At 40.8% G+C, this 16,638-nt stretch overlaps 1 protein-coding gene across 3 annotated transcripts in view; it reads left to right on the forward strand.

Annotated features, from left to right (window-relative positions):
• The window catches only part of KDM3A (lysine demethylase 3A), a 53,350-nt gene extending 38,367 nt beyond the window's left edge, over positions 1 to 14,983 (forward strand). For all 3 annotated transcript variants that reach the window (XM_039252624.1, XM_039252626.1, XM_039252625.1), the window contains exons 17-26: positions 1,296 to 1,468; positions 1,833 to 2,069; positions 3,693 to 3,864; positions 6,427 to 6,514; positions 7,233 to 7,363; positions 11,105 to 11,224; positions 11,304 to 11,443; positions 12,924 to 13,100; positions 13,184 to 13,318; positions 14,272 to 14,983. In XM_039252624.1, the coding sequence (XP_039108555.1) occupies positions 1,296 to 1,468; positions 1,833 to 2,069; positions 3,693 to 3,864; positions 6,427 to 6,514; positions 7,233 to 7,363; positions 11,105 to 11,224; positions 11,304 to 11,443; positions 12,924 to 13,100; positions 13,184 to 13,318; positions 14,272 to 14,352 (1,454 nt within the window). In that variant the 3' untranslated portion in view covers positions 14,353 to 14,983. The remainder of the gene's footprint in view (positions 1 to 1,295; positions 1,469 to 1,832; positions 2,070 to 3,692; positions 3,865 to 6,426; positions 6,515 to 7,232; positions 7,364 to 11,104; positions 11,225 to 11,303; positions 11,444 to 12,923; positions 13,101 to 13,183; positions 13,319 to 14,271) is intronic.
• Positions 14,984 to 16,638: the final 1,655 nt, after the last annotated feature.

Genomic DNA, 16,638 nt, shown 5'->3' on the forward strand with positions numbered 1-16,638 from the left:
CTTTCTTGTAAAAATAAACGTTAAAAAAAAAAAGAATTTGACACTATAAAGAATTCTGCAGTGTGACCAAGTAGGGCTTCAGAAATGCACCTGTAGTTAAACATTGAAAATGTGGGAGAAAAGTCATGTGACAAGACACAAAGTACTAAAATTCAGTAGCTATTCATGATTTAAAAAAAAAACTCTTAAATTAGGAATAAAAGGGAATATCCTCAATCTAATGAGCTTCTAAATAAAACTGACAGCAAATATAATGATTGGGGTTTTTTAAATTGCTTTCTTTTGAACAGTTTGCCTCTTTTCAGGAATAAGGGGATCCTTGCCATTACTATTTTGTTTAACATTGTACCAGAAGCCCTGGCTATTGCAAAGGCAAACAGAAAAAGATAAAGCTGTCAACATTTTAGATAATCTGATTATACATGTGAAAAATCTGAAAATATCTATATTTAATAAACATATCTATCAAGGTTGCTAGTACAGTATTAAGTTACATAAATCTGTTGTATTTTGTTTACCAGGAGCATACATATAAAAAATAGAAGTTTAAAAAATATCACTTGCACCATATGATTTCACTCATGTGAAACCTAATTTTTTTTTTTTACATTTATTTTTGAGAGAGTGTGAGCAGAGGAGGGACAGAGAGAGAGGGAGACACAGAATCCAAAGCAGGCTGCAGGCTCTGAGCTGCCAGCACAGAGCCCAACATGGGGCTCTAACCCATGAACCATGAGATCATGACCTGAGCCAAAGTCAGACGCTCACCTGACTGAGTCACCCAGGCACCCCTCACTCACGTGGAATCTAAAAACACCAAATGAATAAACAAAAAGTAGAATCAGACCTATAATTGTGAGAGGGGAGAGGGGGTGGGCAAAATGGGTTAAGGGGGGTGGAAGATACAGGCTTCCATTTATGGAATGAATAAGTCACAGGAATAAAAGGCACAGCAATAGGGAATATAGTCAGTAATACTGTAATACTGTTGTATGGTGTGACAAATGGTAGCTACACCTGAAACTAAAGTAACCTGATATGTTAGCTATATACCCAAAAAAAAAAAAAATTTTTTTTTAACATAGTATCGCCTTGAATTTGGATATTTATTATTTCAATACCAGTTGGAAATCCTTGTCTAAATCAGTAATTTTATTAGTATATATCCCCTTAAGTTTTTTGGTTCTAAAGTAAATGAAAACCAAGTTCCAGAGTAATTCTATTAACAGAAGACAAGTAAGGGATTTGCCTTTTGGAATGCTTTTCTACCTATGTGTTTGTGGTTTTGTTTCCAGAAAAACAGCCGACGATGCCAATTCTAAAGAATGAAATCAAATGCCTTCCACCCCTCCCCCCTTTGAGCAAATCCAGCACAGTCCTCCACACCTTTAACAGCACAATTTTAACACCTGTAAGCAACAACAGTTCTGGTTTCCTCCGAAATCTCTTGAATTCCTCTACTGGCAAGGTATGCATTTGTTTTATTGTTTGCATTCCATCTTACAAAGATGAATACAGTCAGAACAGGAGGAGAAAGTAGAAAGAAGGATTTGAATCCTGGGCTTTCCTTCTTGGGTGCGGGTTTCATTGGCAGGCAGGCTTCACAGGCTTGTAGCGCTGGGCTGGGCCGTTTTCTCCTATTAAACCTTTTTTCTATACCAGTTTCCTGTGAGTTGTAATCTCAAGTGAGGGGAGGGGATTTACCTGTTTGTCTTAGGATCCTGACATGGAATCTTCTCTGGATCCGTAATACCCATCCCACCATTATAGGAATGGATGTTTTGATGGTAGGGAATGACCTGTTTAAGGCTTGCATTCTTTCTCAAATTCAGACAGAAAATGGACTCAAGAATACACCAAAAATCCTCGATGACATCTTTGCTTCTTTGGTGCAAAATAAGACCTCCTCTGATTTATCTAAGAGGCCTCAAGGACTGACTATTAAGCCTAGCATTCTGGGCTTTGACACTCCTCACTATTGGCTGTGTGATAATCGCTTGCTGTGCCTCCAGGATCCCAACAACAAGAGCAACTGGAATGTGTTTAGGGAGTGCTGGAAACAAGGGCAGGTAAGAGGGGCCTCTGCTCCCCCAACCCAGCTCAGACCCCCTTTGGGCTTCTGACAACCCTGCCCTCCACCCTCTACCTCTCAGTTGTAAGTGGTATATACTATTTTGTACTTTATTGTTTAGGATGAATCTAGTTAGGGCACTGTAGCTGTGAGTCTTATTGTTTGCAGCAGACATTCCTGAGCCCTCTGCCAATGAGGTTTTCATTGCTTCCAAACCAGTTTATCATTGGGTTTTTGAAGAGTGCTTTCTTGGCTCAGTGGTTCTTGGGTGATAAACCTCAGCAGAAGTGAGAGCATTATTGAGAGGCTGATGGGGTTTAGGGAGTTAGACAAAATACGACTCAAATCATGTGTCCCTCTTCCCAGAGTTGAAACCTTGTGCTGAAGGCAATTTTAGGTGGCCCAGAGCCATATGGTATCACCTTGGAATTGGTGTGTAGTCTCCAGGAGCCTGTTTTTAAAGGGCAGTGTTGTTCAGTCTTAGGTTTTGGTTGCTAGTTTAGGAGATGCATGGCTTGCAGACCTGCTCCTCCGCTTTCTTGTTTCGGTTTTTGTATTCCTGATCTTTGGCTTCTCTTCTGGGCCAAATGGAGCCCTCACTAAGGGAATACTGTGTTCTTGGACAAGGCCAAGACTTGGGGAATTGCCGAGTTATGTATGTATTTAACCCCCCCCAAAATTTAAGAATTTTTAAAAATTCAGCCCCGTATACTAACTAATAAGATTTGTTCATGATGATAATGACAGGATGAATACAATCCACCACTTGTGTTTTGTTTACATTACATAATGTTTTTTTTTAAAAATTGAACTTGGGGCACCTGGGTGGCTCAGTTGGTTAGGCGGCCGACTTTGGCTCAGGTTATGATCTCACAGTTTGTGGGTTGGAGCTCCCCATCAGGCTCTGTGCTGGCAGCTCAGAGCCTGGAGCCTGCTTCAGATTCTGTGTCTCCCTCTCTCTCTGACCCTCCCCCACTCAAACTCTGTGTCTCTCTTTCTCAAAAATAAACAAATATTTTAAAAACTTTAAAAAATAAAAAAATTTGAACTCACCAGTGTTTTAGTCAGACTGTATCCTATAAAGATCGGGATTCCTGGAGGTGCCTGGGTGGCTCAGTTGGTTAGGCAACTGATTCTTGACTTTGGCTCAGGCTTAGGCCATGATCCCACAGTTCATGAATTCAAGCCCCACATCAGCACTATCAGTGCAGAGCCTGTTTGGGATTCTGTCCTCCTCTCTCTGCCTCTCCCCCCGTTGGCACCTTCTCTCTCTCTCAAAATAAATAAACTTAAAAAAAAAAAATTAAAAATTGGGATTTCTGGCTTATTTTGGCCACTTCCGGTGCCTTTTCCTGCCTGGCAGCAAGCATATTCTGTGAGTAATGGGATCTGAGTCAGAAGATGTGATCCTTGCTAGTAGAAGCTTAATGCAGTTCAAGCAAGGACTGTGTGAAGGCAAGAAGTGCTGTGTGAGCTCAGGGCGCTAACCTGCCGCTTTGGGATCTGACACTGAGGACCAGCCCCAGAGAAATGAACAAGCAGCTGTTTGAAAAGGGGCTGCCACTGGTTTGGGGACAGAGCTGGAGGAGTTCAAGCTAACGTCTTTGTTCTCTTCTTTTAGCCAGTGATGGTGTCAGGAGTGCATCATAAATTGAACACTGAACTTTGGAAACCTGAATCCTTCAGGAAAGAATTTGGGAATCAGGAAGTAGACCTAGTTAACTGTAGGACCAATGAAATCATCACAGGAGCCACAGTAGGAGACTTCTGGGATGGATTTGAAGATGTTCCAAGTATGTATTAAAGACCTTTTACGGGGTTAGAATGTGAAAGGATGGCACAGGAGTAGCAGGAGTCTGAAGCCCATCAGCGGCAACAACAGCATTGTCCGTGATCTTGCAGTTTAAAATTAGTGTGTTATCTCTTCCTCTCCTTTCTTTTTGCAAAGTTTATTTTTTCTACCTGATGCCCATTCACTTTGTAGTTCCTTAAAGAGGTGAGGTTTTCATTATCTGTACTTAAGGTGGCTCCGTCTGTCCTGTGACAGAAATTCTGTGCTTCCACCTGTGCCTAGTGGGAGGGGAGCACAAAGCCAGGGCTTGGGACTCAAGGCTGGTGGTTTTATGTGTATTTCACCTGTATACATCCTTTTTACTTTAAAATTTTTAATTATTAAGAAAATAACACCTGGGGCGCCTGGGTGGCTTAGTTGGTTAAGCGTCCGACTTTCGCTTAGGTCATGATCTCACGGTTCGTGGGTTCGAGCCCCGCATCGGGCTCTGTGCTGACTGCCAGCTCAGAGCCTGGAGCCTGTTTCAGTCTGTGACTCCCTCTCTGACCCTCCCCTGCTCACGCTGTCTCTCTCTCTCTCCTAGAAATAAATAAAAAACATTAAAAAAAAAAGAAAAAATAGCACCTGAAGATGCCAGGGAACGTGAATTCATTTAACATTGGGTGTCCTGGTCACTGCCTACTGCATCTGGGCTAGGGGGCATTGAGGCAGTAAGAAGGCTGTGTGTCTGGTGCTAAGATGTGGCCCTTTCTGTGTATTGGCCAGTCAGGAACTGGTTCCAAGAGCATCAGGTTCATCTTTGACCCTGGGGATTCACATCACAGGCACCTGTCACCAGTCCTCCATCCCTGCTGGAGGGTTCGGCCAGCTCATTCTTTAGACTCCTAGTAGTTTAAGGTCACTCATTCATCACCCTTGCTTTTTTAGACACACACTTTCATCTTTCAGTCTGCTTCCTTATTCCCTTTTGTCCATATTTACAGATTATGGCTCATACTTTATTTATAACAGTATCTATTTAATACAAGGCATGATGGGGTTTTCTACAAGTGTGTACTAAGATGGAGTTTCAGACATAAGGTGGTTACTTAGGGATCAACATCTGCGAAATAAAGGAAGAGGAAGCAAGACTGAGCAGGCAAAGGAGTCAACTACAATGCAGACTCAACAAAACCTCAGCCAGTCTTGAAGGGTGTTCTGAAGCAAGTATCACCCTTCATTGTCTCAGATTAGGCTACAGTTAGAAATGACAGTGCCTTTATCCCCCTGTCTCCCTGTCTAGATACTGGTGTCCCAGAATGGACTGGCAAGGTGGCCCTGTGCAGCTGAGGCAGACCTTATGAGGCTTTCCAGTTAGGCCTGAGTTCAAAACCTGAATCTTGATATGTACTTGTGTATATGAGCTTGGTAATTTAAGTTTTCTGGGTCTCAAACTTGCTCATGCCGACAGATGGTGAAAACAGCTAAGAGTCAACTATAGCTTGCCTCTTCTATACTGCGCACACCCCCAGCATACCACCCACAATGACATACTGCTGGTATTCTGAACATACACTGTACCCTGCATTTTTCACACTTCTGGAGTGTGCACTTAATTAAGCTAGGTTATGGGACAGTACTTGCTTGACTACAAAACTTATTACAAACGTTAGTCCTCAAGAGTACAGGGTCTGAAGTCAAACCTGGGTTCCAGTTCTAGTTCTGCCACTTAGTAGCTGCATGACCTTGGATACCTGCCAATTTCCTCATCCCAAAATGGGAATATTAAATAGTGCCTAATCTCACTGGGCTGTTGGCTTTAGGTGTAAGATTAAATGGTTAAAACATTTAGCAGAGACTAGAACACAGCAAGAAATGATATAATAGTTGTCATTGCTATTAATTGTAATTATCCACTTATTTTCCTTGTAGAGCTTGGTTCTTGGTTCCTTGGCATTGCCTGCAATGGGTAATAGTTCTGACTAAACCCTGTGTGCTGTTGGCCCTAGTTATCTCTGGACAGAACATCAGGTAGTTTCAGTGTCTGAGCAAAATAAGTCATTTTTATTTCATGGTGGCCTCAGAAAACCTGGTCTATTAAACATCTGTGGCATCTGGTTGTTAAAGTGCCCTGCTGTTCATTAGTTGGAGAACTGCTCACTTCTTCCAGAACACTGTATAGGAGGAAGAGACTGGATCTGAGACAGAGAGCTGTGAAAACATCACCAATGTGTAAAGGGCAAAAGGGGATGGCTGAAATCTCTAAGTGAGCAGCAATTTAATAAGCATCTAGAAAAGCTTAGTTGGTAATTTTTATTTTGCTACTCCCATGCTACCTTCGAATGGGATGCTGGGTACGAATGGGTTTCTTGGTCCCATGGAAATAAAATAGGCAATTTTATTGCATTTGGCAGGAGGGGAATATTAAAGAAAAATATTTGTGTACTAAACATACCAGGTTATGAAGATTTTGCAGAGGTAAATTTTATTGGGTTGTTAAACCTAATATGCTAATTTGCCATTTATTTTGGTCTATTTCTGAGTTATAAATAGTAACAATTCAGTAATTCTGGTTACTTTTCAGACCGCTTGAAAAATGAAAAGGAACCAATGGTGTTGAAACTTAAGGACTGGCCACCAGGAGAAGACTTTAGAGATATGATGCCTTCTAGGTATGATTATTGGTGGAGTGAGGGATGAGTCTGTCCTTGACTCAGGTAGGATGAATTCTTTCTGAGGTGGTGAGAACACAGTTTTTAGAAGGGAAAGATGAAATACGGAATAGTTCCACTGGTGTTGATAATTGTATTTCTTGACTATAGTCTTTGGAGATGTGTGTTTTAAATGACATGAAGAAGTTACTGACTCTGAGATCTGGCTGACTGATGAAAGGTCCACTAGTTTCCACTGTCATGCTCTGCCAGAAAGAGGCCAGCTGGGGTATGTAGCCTCCAGGCTGGAGGCAGTGCTGGGATCAGACACATCAGGGTTCAATGTAATGATACCGTTTTATTAGACAGCAAGATTGCTAAACTGGTAGATCCATTTTCCTGATTTGAGCTTGAACTTTGAATGCTAAGAGTACTTAGAATTAATAATACATCCTGGAGTGTCACTTTTTATCCTCAGGAAATTATCGCTCAAATCATCTGTCTGAAATATTGTTGTTATCATTTTGATAAAAATGTGTGCTGTAGTAGAGAAAGAAGACATCTTTGTTCATAGCTACAATAAGTTGGGTCTTAAACATGTTAAGGAACGCTATCTCCATCTTTATGAGCACAGAAATTTTTGTTTGTTTCTTTTGGTAAGAAGGAACAAAACAAGGTCACACAATGATGGATTAGAAAGACAAGCTTATTTTGTTAATGCTTGGTTCTCTTCTCCTAGGTTTGATGATCTGATGGCCAATATTCCACTGCCCGAGTATACAAGGAGAGATGGCAAACTAAACTTGGCCTCCAGGCTGCCAAACTACTTTGTTAGGCCAGATCTCGGTCCCAAGATGTATAATGCTTACGGTAAGGAAGAAATGGCTAACTTGAAAACCTTATAATAGAAATAGAATTAAGTCAGAATTTCTGTTTAGAAAATTGTTTTTGGGGTAGGTAGAGATGGAAAACATTCATAATCATAACAACATCGCAGTTGGCTTCAGTTTTGTGTATTTCCTTTCATTCCTTTCCATGTATCTGTGTATTTCCTTTTCATAGTTACAGTTGTAGGACATATGCAATTTTTAATTTTTCTCTTTTCTACATTTAATATTATATCTTAAAATCTTTGTGTTGCTTGTTTTTAGTGTGATATTTTTCAATAGTTTTATAGTATGTCATCAAATTAATCTAATTCTGTTACTCATTTTAAAGTCAGTGTGCTAGCATTCCAGCTGTTCTAACACCAGCTACTCTTAAATGTAATTATTCCATGCTGGTGAGTAGTAGTTTGTTACTTAAGTTAGTAATCGAAGCACCCTTTGTTTTTGTTGTTGTTATTGTTGTTTTTATGTTTATTTTAGAGAGAGAGAGAGAGAGAGAGTGTGAGCAGGGGAGGGTCAGAGAGAGAGGGAGACACAAATCTGAAGCCGGCTCCAGGCTCTGAGCTAGCTGTCAGCACAGAGCCCGATTTGGGGCTTGAACCCATGAACCGTTTGATCATGACCTGAGGCGAAGTTGGACGTTTAAGCAACTAAGCCCCTAAGGCGCCCCTGAAAGCACCCTTTGAATTAGATTTTCATTGTTTAGACATGACTCTGTAAACAATCCAATGAGGAGGACTGTACAGAATAGACACTGATTTCCTCGGTTACCAGAGTCCTCTTTTATCCTTAATATTGTGACCTTGACTAGTTTTATGTTGGGTCTTTATTTAGGTATCGATGATAGTTGGCATTTTTGAAGGAATTATTTACCAATTGATTGTTAAATGAAGTTTCAGTTGTTTGGATCATTTATTGAATTTGCTTTAGTCTTTTATACTATCTGGACCCCATTTTTCTAGTCCTTCTAGAAATTACTTGTTGGATTTTATTCCTTCCTATAACTACTCTCAACTCCAGTCTCTCAGGCCTGAGGGCAGCAACCCTCCTGAAGAAAGGACAGTCCTTTGGCCCCTTTGCCCTGTTATCCCGAGACTATTGGGGGAGGAGAAGAGCAGGGGCTTGATTCTCAGCCCCACTGTTCTTCTGTTAGGGTGGAATCAGCTCAGGGATCCACCTGGACTGGAGTCAGGGAACATTTCGAGAAGGAAGTTTATGTTGGGAAGCTCCCATGGTCTAGATGCCCAACAACATGAGAAATGGCCTGTGGGAGAGAGGACGCAGCAGGCAGTGGTCCCCTGGCCTATTCCCTTTGCTTTCTAGGTCTCAGTTCAGAGAGCCCTACATACGCTGTGGGGCTGTTGCATGTCCCCTAGTTGACTTTTCTTCTTGCAAGCCCTTCAAAGCAGCTAGTTGGTTGGGGTCTCAGGGCACACTCTGTTCACAGTGAGGGTTTATAATGAACTTGCGTAAATGAAAATATTTTTCCACCAAAGTGAATGGTGGACGTGGTGTAATGTTGCGTAGTGATTATCCGTGCTTTGTAGACATCCTCAAGCTTTATGGGGTAGAAGTGGTTATCTGAGAAGTTTTCAGAATAAATTATTTGCTTGATTTGAATGGCTTGGCAGCATGGACACTAGTAGATAGATGGCAGTGTTACTCTTTAAAAGCTTTACCTGTGACAAAATTGTTCCCATCCGGAGTAAGCAGAGAGGGATTGAAAATAATGAAAATGTGTTCATTTTCAAATACCTTGTATCTTTCATAGAATTAAAAAGCAGTCATTTTCAAAGGTTGAGTGATTGAGCTGTGACTCCTCTGTAGAGTGAAAGGCTCTTTGTAGAATGAGAGACAGTATCTCTTCAGCTCCAGTGGCACCAGCAGTTTTACAGATGGGGGCCAGGTCTTCAGGTCAGTAGCAGGAACAGTGACCTTCTCAGGTCTGAGACTAGGACATCGAGTCTCCCATTTCCAGGCTAGAGTCATTCTACTCTGCCCCCAGCCCCCTTGTGTCACCAGCGGCCCGGATTGTTGTCAGCTGCTGTGCTTTTCATAACAGTCCATGGTGGTGGTATGTTTCAGGATTTTCTATTTTCTGGGAATCCTTTTCCTGGGACCTTTATGTTTTTATAATCTTTTGTCTGTTGGAGTTCAGGCTCTCTCAGTTTAGAGACTGCTTTACCAGCGTGCAGTTGCTGTGGCCACATTTGCATGGGCGCTGGGGCTGATGGCTGGATAGGCGTTGCCTCCTTCCTCGTTTGGCACAGCTCTTTTCCTCTATTTGGCACTGACCATCTCCCCACAGAATATTCTTTCAGATTTAACCTGTGTTTGAGTTTTATATAAATAGAATCAGACTTTTGGATATTTATCCGCGCTATCATTTATTACAACCATTTCATTTATTTTTCTTGCATGAACTGATTTTCCTTATTAAATTTTAATTTTACTTTTTATTACAGAAAAGTTTCTCAAATGCACCTAGAACTTCAGAGTCTAATACAGTGACTTCCCATATACTTACCACCCAGTCACAGTAGCTTTCAGTTTTTTTACCATGAGTGTTTCATTATTCCATCCTGTTATATTTTTCCCTTACCATTTTAAAGCAAATCTCCTTTGATACATCACTTCTAAAGCACATCCTTTGCTTTTTGCCCTAATACCTAATGCTCTCCCCACTCTGGGGCTGATAGGTCAGCTGAATGGAAAGAAAGGAGAGCACAGGGCTCTAGGGCCACAATCCCAGTGGACATTATGGGGTACCCCCTGCTGTGTAGAACAGCTCCTCTAACCAGGCTCTCACAAATCAGAAGGAAGTCCTTGGCCTCCTCCAAACAAAACAGGGCTGTTTCACGGGCTGGCAGGTTAGCAAATGGCCTCCACTTGACCAGTTCAAGCCAGGCTTCCCTTCACTGCACGTTCAAGAAGCAGAGTCTGCCTGTCCGGGTGGGCTGTCCAAGGTCACTGCAGGGCTTGGTGAGCTGTAGGGTGACTGCTGAGCAGAGTAGATCTTCTCCTGGGGGTAGGAAATTAAAATCTCACACTGTGAGCTTGTGCTGTGGCTCAACCCTACCCTCTCTGGGGCTTTGTTGTTTGTTTTTACAGCTTGCTTTTACAGCTGAAGGAACCAAGGCAGTGTTTTCTTTCGTTCTGAGTATATACCAGTTTGAGGTCCCAGCGTTATGTGTATGTGAGGGGGGTTTCTGTTAGACTCTCCATCCTGCATGTTCAAACCCTCGGTCTTAGGTTTTACCCTGCAGCGCTCGAGGCTGTGACAGCCAGAGCTTGGATTCACCTGCTCAAACACATGGCCTTTTGGGGGAGCCACTGTACTAATGGTCTTGTTTTCTGATTTTTTTGGCTTATGGTTATTTCTTTTTTTCTTGCCAGCACACTGATTCATTAAAAGAATTTTTTTTTTCCAATAATTTCATCCAGGAGTTTTAGTTCTTAGAGAAGGGTGTGTCAGGGACCTACTTTGCCTGTCATCAGAAACCGAAGTTCTACTGTTAGGACTTTTTTTTTGTTAATGATTAAATATTTGATGAGATTGCTTTCTTTCAAAGGTGAAAAGAATAATTTAATATTAAATACTGCTCTCTTGGACATGATTTAGAGAGGCAGCTTTTAAGGTCTGTGACCAAGTATCTCCCAGGGAGTGGGAAAGACAATGGCAGCCTTCACATCTCAGTAAATTTAAAGTGTTTTCTTTTGGCAGGATTGATTACTCCAGAAGACAGGAAATATGGAACAACAAATCTTCACTTAGACGTATCTGATGCAGCTAATGTCATGGTGTATGTGGGAATTCCCAAAGGACAGTGTGACCAAGAAGAAGGTAGGGTGCTGAGGATAGAAGTGGGGCTTACTCTCTGAGCTGGAGGCTGTGGTCTGATCTTTGCTTTCTCTTGCTCCAGAAGTCCTTAAAACCATCCAAGATGGAGATTCTGATGAACTCACAATAAAGCGATTTATCGAGGGAAAAGAGAAGCCAGGAGCCCTCTGGCACATATATGCTGCAAAGGACACGGAGAAAATACGAGAATTCCTTAAAAAGGTGCGCTCTTTATCCTATGGCATGTGAGGAGAGAGGCGTGGAAAATAGCAACATTATAAATTACTACATGTTGAAACTAGCTGGTTATCAGGAAATAATCACAACCTCAAAAGTTAGACCTGTGTGTGTCAGATTGACGGGGCTGAAGCTGGTTGCTGAGGAACAGAGACTTCTAAGTGATTAGGCTCACACGTTTGAAGAGAGGAGGGGGCTGTGCCTTTTTTCTTTTGTCTGTGTTTTACATTATAGTGGACTTGGAGATTTTTGTGCATTCTACCTTCAGGTTCCTCTGATATCTGTTAGTATCAATTTGTTTTTATTGCCTTGAAAATCTAAGTACTGTGCTTCAGAAGTTCATATATTATTCCTTAGCCCTTGTTAACTTTGCTCTGAGGGGGTTACTTAGGACCCTGTAGGTTTTGTCTGCCTTCACTAGTAGGGGGTCAGGAAAGCCTCAGGCATTGCTTGTGGCCACTAGTTTGTGAAGGGTCATTGGAAAGGGATGCTGGGGTTTTTAAGATTCCAAGTTTCTCATAGTAGGCAAGGTTTGTTCTGCAAGGGCTGTGTGTGGAAGTTCTAGGCAAGATGGATGCATTCAGTTTTTAACCTGGTTGCCACTGAAGCTGCTGATTGCAGCCCAGGTATCTGTGGCTGATTCTCCTCAGTTGTTCATGAGGAATGAAGGTGAACAGCCCTAGCCTGTTGCCTGCTACCAAGCAGGTCCTTAACCATCATTGTTTGAATCAAAGCTGTTTCTAACTTAGTATCATTGGACTCTTCCAAAACCTGTTGGTCACCATATTTTTCCTTTGAGTGTGTCACCCTGAGTCTGGACTGTCAAATAACTCTGTCTAGAATAAACAGATTTAATCTACAACTATCTTTGGGACTTGTCTGTAACATAGATTGTTAAATGAGTATAGATTTTTAACAACTGTAAAAAGCAAGTCTGTTTCTAAGGACTCGAGCCTATTTATGTTCAAAACTTTAGACCAGGGGTGCCTGGTGGCTCAGTTAAGCGACTGAATTCAGCTTAGGTCATGATCTCACAGTACATAGGTTCAAGCCCTGCATTGGGCTCTGTGCTGACAACTCAGACCCTAGAGCCTGCCTCAAATTCTGTGTCTTCCTCTTTCTTTGCCCCAACTTTCCTCATACTCTGTCTCTCTCTCTCAAAAGATAAATGTTAAAAAAAAAAAAAGTCTAGACCAAAATATTGTCCAAATATAGCATTTCTGAATTTATGCAGACTGCCAGTCAGACATTATTGGAAATGACAGAAGGAAAACCACATTTGCCTTCGGTTTTTCTCTTGGTTCTTTCAGTTAATGTCTTTGAGTATTACTTGTCTCTTTATGCCAACAGGGTATCTATTAAGGAAGGCCTGACATCTGTTGGCTGCCCACAGTATTCAGAGGGAAGTGTCTTCATTGGGCCTCAATATGTTGCTCAGTTTCATAATATTTCAAATGTATTCTAGGTATCAGAAGAACAAGGTCAAGAAAACCCAGCAGATCATGATCCCATTCATGATCAGAGCTGGTATTTAGACCGATCACTAAGAAAGCGTCTTCATCAAGAGTATGGAGTTCAAGGCTGGGCTATTGTACAGTTTCTTGGGGATGTGGTATTTATTCCAGCAGGAGCTCCACATCAGGCAAGAAACATTACTTTATTCTTTATTTTCCTGACAGTAAGAATTTTTGTATATGCGTTACTGATGCAGCTTGTGTTTTCCAGGTTCATAACTTATATAGCTGTATCAAAGTGGCTGAAGATTTTGTTTCTCCAGAGCATGTTAAACACTGTTTCTGGCTTACTCAGGAATTCCGTTATCTGTCACAGACTCATACTAATCATGAAGATAAATTACAGGTAAAAATATTACTGATTCCTGGCGTTCTCTGACTCTGGCTTCATGACCCATTATTGACCTTATAAAGAGTCTCTGAACTTGGCCATATCACACTTGGTACATGAGTTGATGAGCTGGCTTATGTCTAGTTCCACTGTCTACTTCGGCCAAGGAGGAACAAATGTAGAAGTCTCACTTGGTTTGCTGCTGTTTGGATTGTAAAGTACCGTGCCCCACGCTTTAGTATTGGAAATGAATAGATCTGATTTCTGATCCTGGCTCAGCTGCCCAGACACTGGTTTTGAACAAAGACTTTGAATGCTGTGGTGGTGTTATCCTTGAATAGAGCAGAACAGAATCTTTGGGATCCAAAGAGGATCAGAAGGGAGTGGGCTCAAAGATGCTTTCAGTAAAAGTAGTGAGTTATATAACATATTTTATGTTTGGAAAACTAGGGGAACATACAAGTCTTGAAAAATTGTACCTTGGGACTTGCGTCTCCTTGGACTCACCGGGCTCAGTGCCACATGGCATCAAAACCTACAGAAGGGGGAAAAGGAGGCATGGGTTTAAAATGGTTATGAAATACTGGCCTAAAGGATCCTAGGGGCCTTTTAAGTATTGACTTTTGAATACTGAGTTTTAAATTTGGTGAGAGGGGCACTTGGGTGGCTCAGGTAGTTGAGCATCCAACTCTTGATTTCTGCTCAGGTCATGATCTTACAGTTCATGGGATCAAGTCCCATGTTAGCCTCTGTGCTGAGCATGGAGCCTGCTTGAGATTCTCTTCCTCTGCCCCTCTTCTCCCCTCGTGCTCTCTCTCTCTCCCACTCAAAAAAAAAAAAAAAAAATTAAAAATTAAATTTTTTTAAAAATTTAGAATGGTAGTAAAATTGGTAGGGGAAAAGTTAATTCTTAGTGACAGATTTTAGATTTCTTGGTAAACTGGCCATATTTTCTCCCGTCCTTCTAGGTGAAGAATGTCATCTACCATGCAGTGAAAGATGCAGTTGCTATGCTGAAAGCCAGCGAATCCAGTTTCAGCAAACCGTAGGGGTCCAGGAGCCGCCTTAACCCCTGTATATTGGACGTGAATTACTGGCAGCTGTTCAAATTCTTCAGGCAGGATTCCTGTGGACTTTGAGATTCATGTTACCTCATCTTCTTTTTTAAACTGTACCCAACTGGTAAGGGTACCCTGTCTAATGTATATTTCTAGTGTTTACACACACTAAATGTGTATATGTAGGAACTATTTACAGAACATGCATCCTTAAACTGTGACTTTTCACCTAGTGCAGACCTTCTACCATGCTGTAAAAACAAAACCTCTTATCAGCTCTGGAACAATACCTGCAGTTATTCCCAGCTGTTTGGTTGGACAGCTTAGTCAATGGATTTATAACTATTAGGAATCACTGCACAGTTTATTTGGTTGTACTTTGTTTTGTGTCTGTCTGAGTATCCTCTCCCCTGCCCCTTAGGGTTCAGATGAGCGATGGAGGAAATGACAGCTAACGATGCAGTTCCTACTGTATTGCATTAGGACTGGCATTATATAGCAGAAATCAACTACTGTACAATTCTTGGGTTTAACCATCTTTTAGTTAAATGGAGTTTTAATTTAAATGAAGCTTTGCTAATTTTAAGTGTTAAGCATTTTGCATTAAAGTATTCATATAATATTTTGACTCCACTTACTGGCATTTTTATCCTCTGGTTATAGATTCAACACACATGTCTCAAATGTTTCAGGTATAAGAGGTTGCTCCAGGAATGCCTCTTAAAAGCAAAGAAATTAGACGCTTTAGTGATTTGTGAGTGATTATTATTATAATGCTAACATGGAAATAGATTTCTTCCTAGCCAAATGGAAGCCTTGTCACACTTTTGCAAAGAAATATCACCAATTAACTAAATTTGGAAGTTAACCAAAAAACCAAATAGTGACTGTTTAAATGGTTCTAAAAAGGTATTTCAAAGAGATTGAAATACTTTGTCTTGTCTTTCATAAGAGTTTACAAAGGAAAAGAAAATTAGAAATTTTAGAACAGTAGGATCTTAGAACAATCCTTTCTGAAGGAAGAGAATTCATCAGGAAGCCACCTTTCTGTATTTCCCTGGGCTTCTCTTCAAGCCAGGCCTCAGAGGAGTCCCACCAATAGTCAAACCACTGTTATTCATACTCAAATACATTGTAACAGCGAATATGAAAACAGCTGCCATGAACAAGAGTCAATTAGGAACTTTCAAATTGCCGTATTAAACCTGCAGAGGTTTACAGACTGGAATGATCTGGTATTATATTCTGAACTGTTTAATACATTAAAAGAAATGAGAGTATCGGAATATGATGAAAGAATGAGATTCCAGAAATGACCAACTATGAAAAGAAGCTGAATAGAATTTATAGAAATGAGACATGATGGTTAAAATTAGAAATTCAGCAGATGAGTTTAACAGAAAAAAAAATCTTTTATGAATAAACTGGGAGATTGGTAAAAATACAGAATACAGCACTGAGTAACAGGAAACTATAAAGAAGTGTTAACCGATGAGCAGAACACTGAAAAATACAGGTTTGATAATGAGTGAGTGCAAGCCAAGAGAGTGAGGGGACAAGCATGCTATTCAGAGATAATTTTCCAGCATTAATGACACCATCAGATTGGAGAGGCCCATCTAAATCAAGCAAGATAAGTTAAAAATCCACCTGTATATTAACATATTAAAAGAATACTCAAGTAGGTTTTATATTAAAAGCAGCCAAAGTGGGGAAAACATGATCTTCAGAGAAGTGACAGACGAACAGTTGACTTCATAACAGCAACCATGGAGGTCAGAAGAAAATAGATGCCATTCTTCTGTGCTGAAGAACACAGCCGAGAACAGAAGTACAGACACAGCAAAATTCTTCCCCTGTTCTTCTTGGAAATTTTCAGATGAAAACCAGAGTTTATTTTCAGGCCCTCACTGAAGGCACTTTTAAGGATATCCTTAGAAAAGAAAACCCAGAGCATGCAAGAAAAAAATGGAGTACAAGGGAAATTGTATAAACTGGATGAATTTAAACAATAATGGTGTTAAACAATATTTTTTAAAGCATGGATAAGTTTCCTTAAAAAGTTAAACAGAATTAACATATGAGCCAACAATTCTACTCCTAGGCTTACTTAAAAGAATTGAAAGCAAGGATTCAGATACCCATACACTCGTGTTCATGGCAGCATTATTCACAAGAGCCAAAAGGCGGAAACAGCCCAAGTGTCCATCAACAAGAGGAGTGGATAAACAAGATGTGGCATATACATACAATGGAATGCTTTTTGGTCTCAAAAAT

Source organism: Hyaena hyaena, unplaced genomic scaffold (genome assembly GCF_003009895.1).
Source record: "Hyaena hyaena isolate Hyena2069 unplaced genomic scaffold, ASM300989v1 scaffold_421, whole genome shotgun sequence".
Taxonomy (NCBI): domain Eukaryota; kingdom Metazoa; phylum Chordata; class Mammalia; order Carnivora; family Hyaenidae; genus Hyaena; species Hyaena hyaena.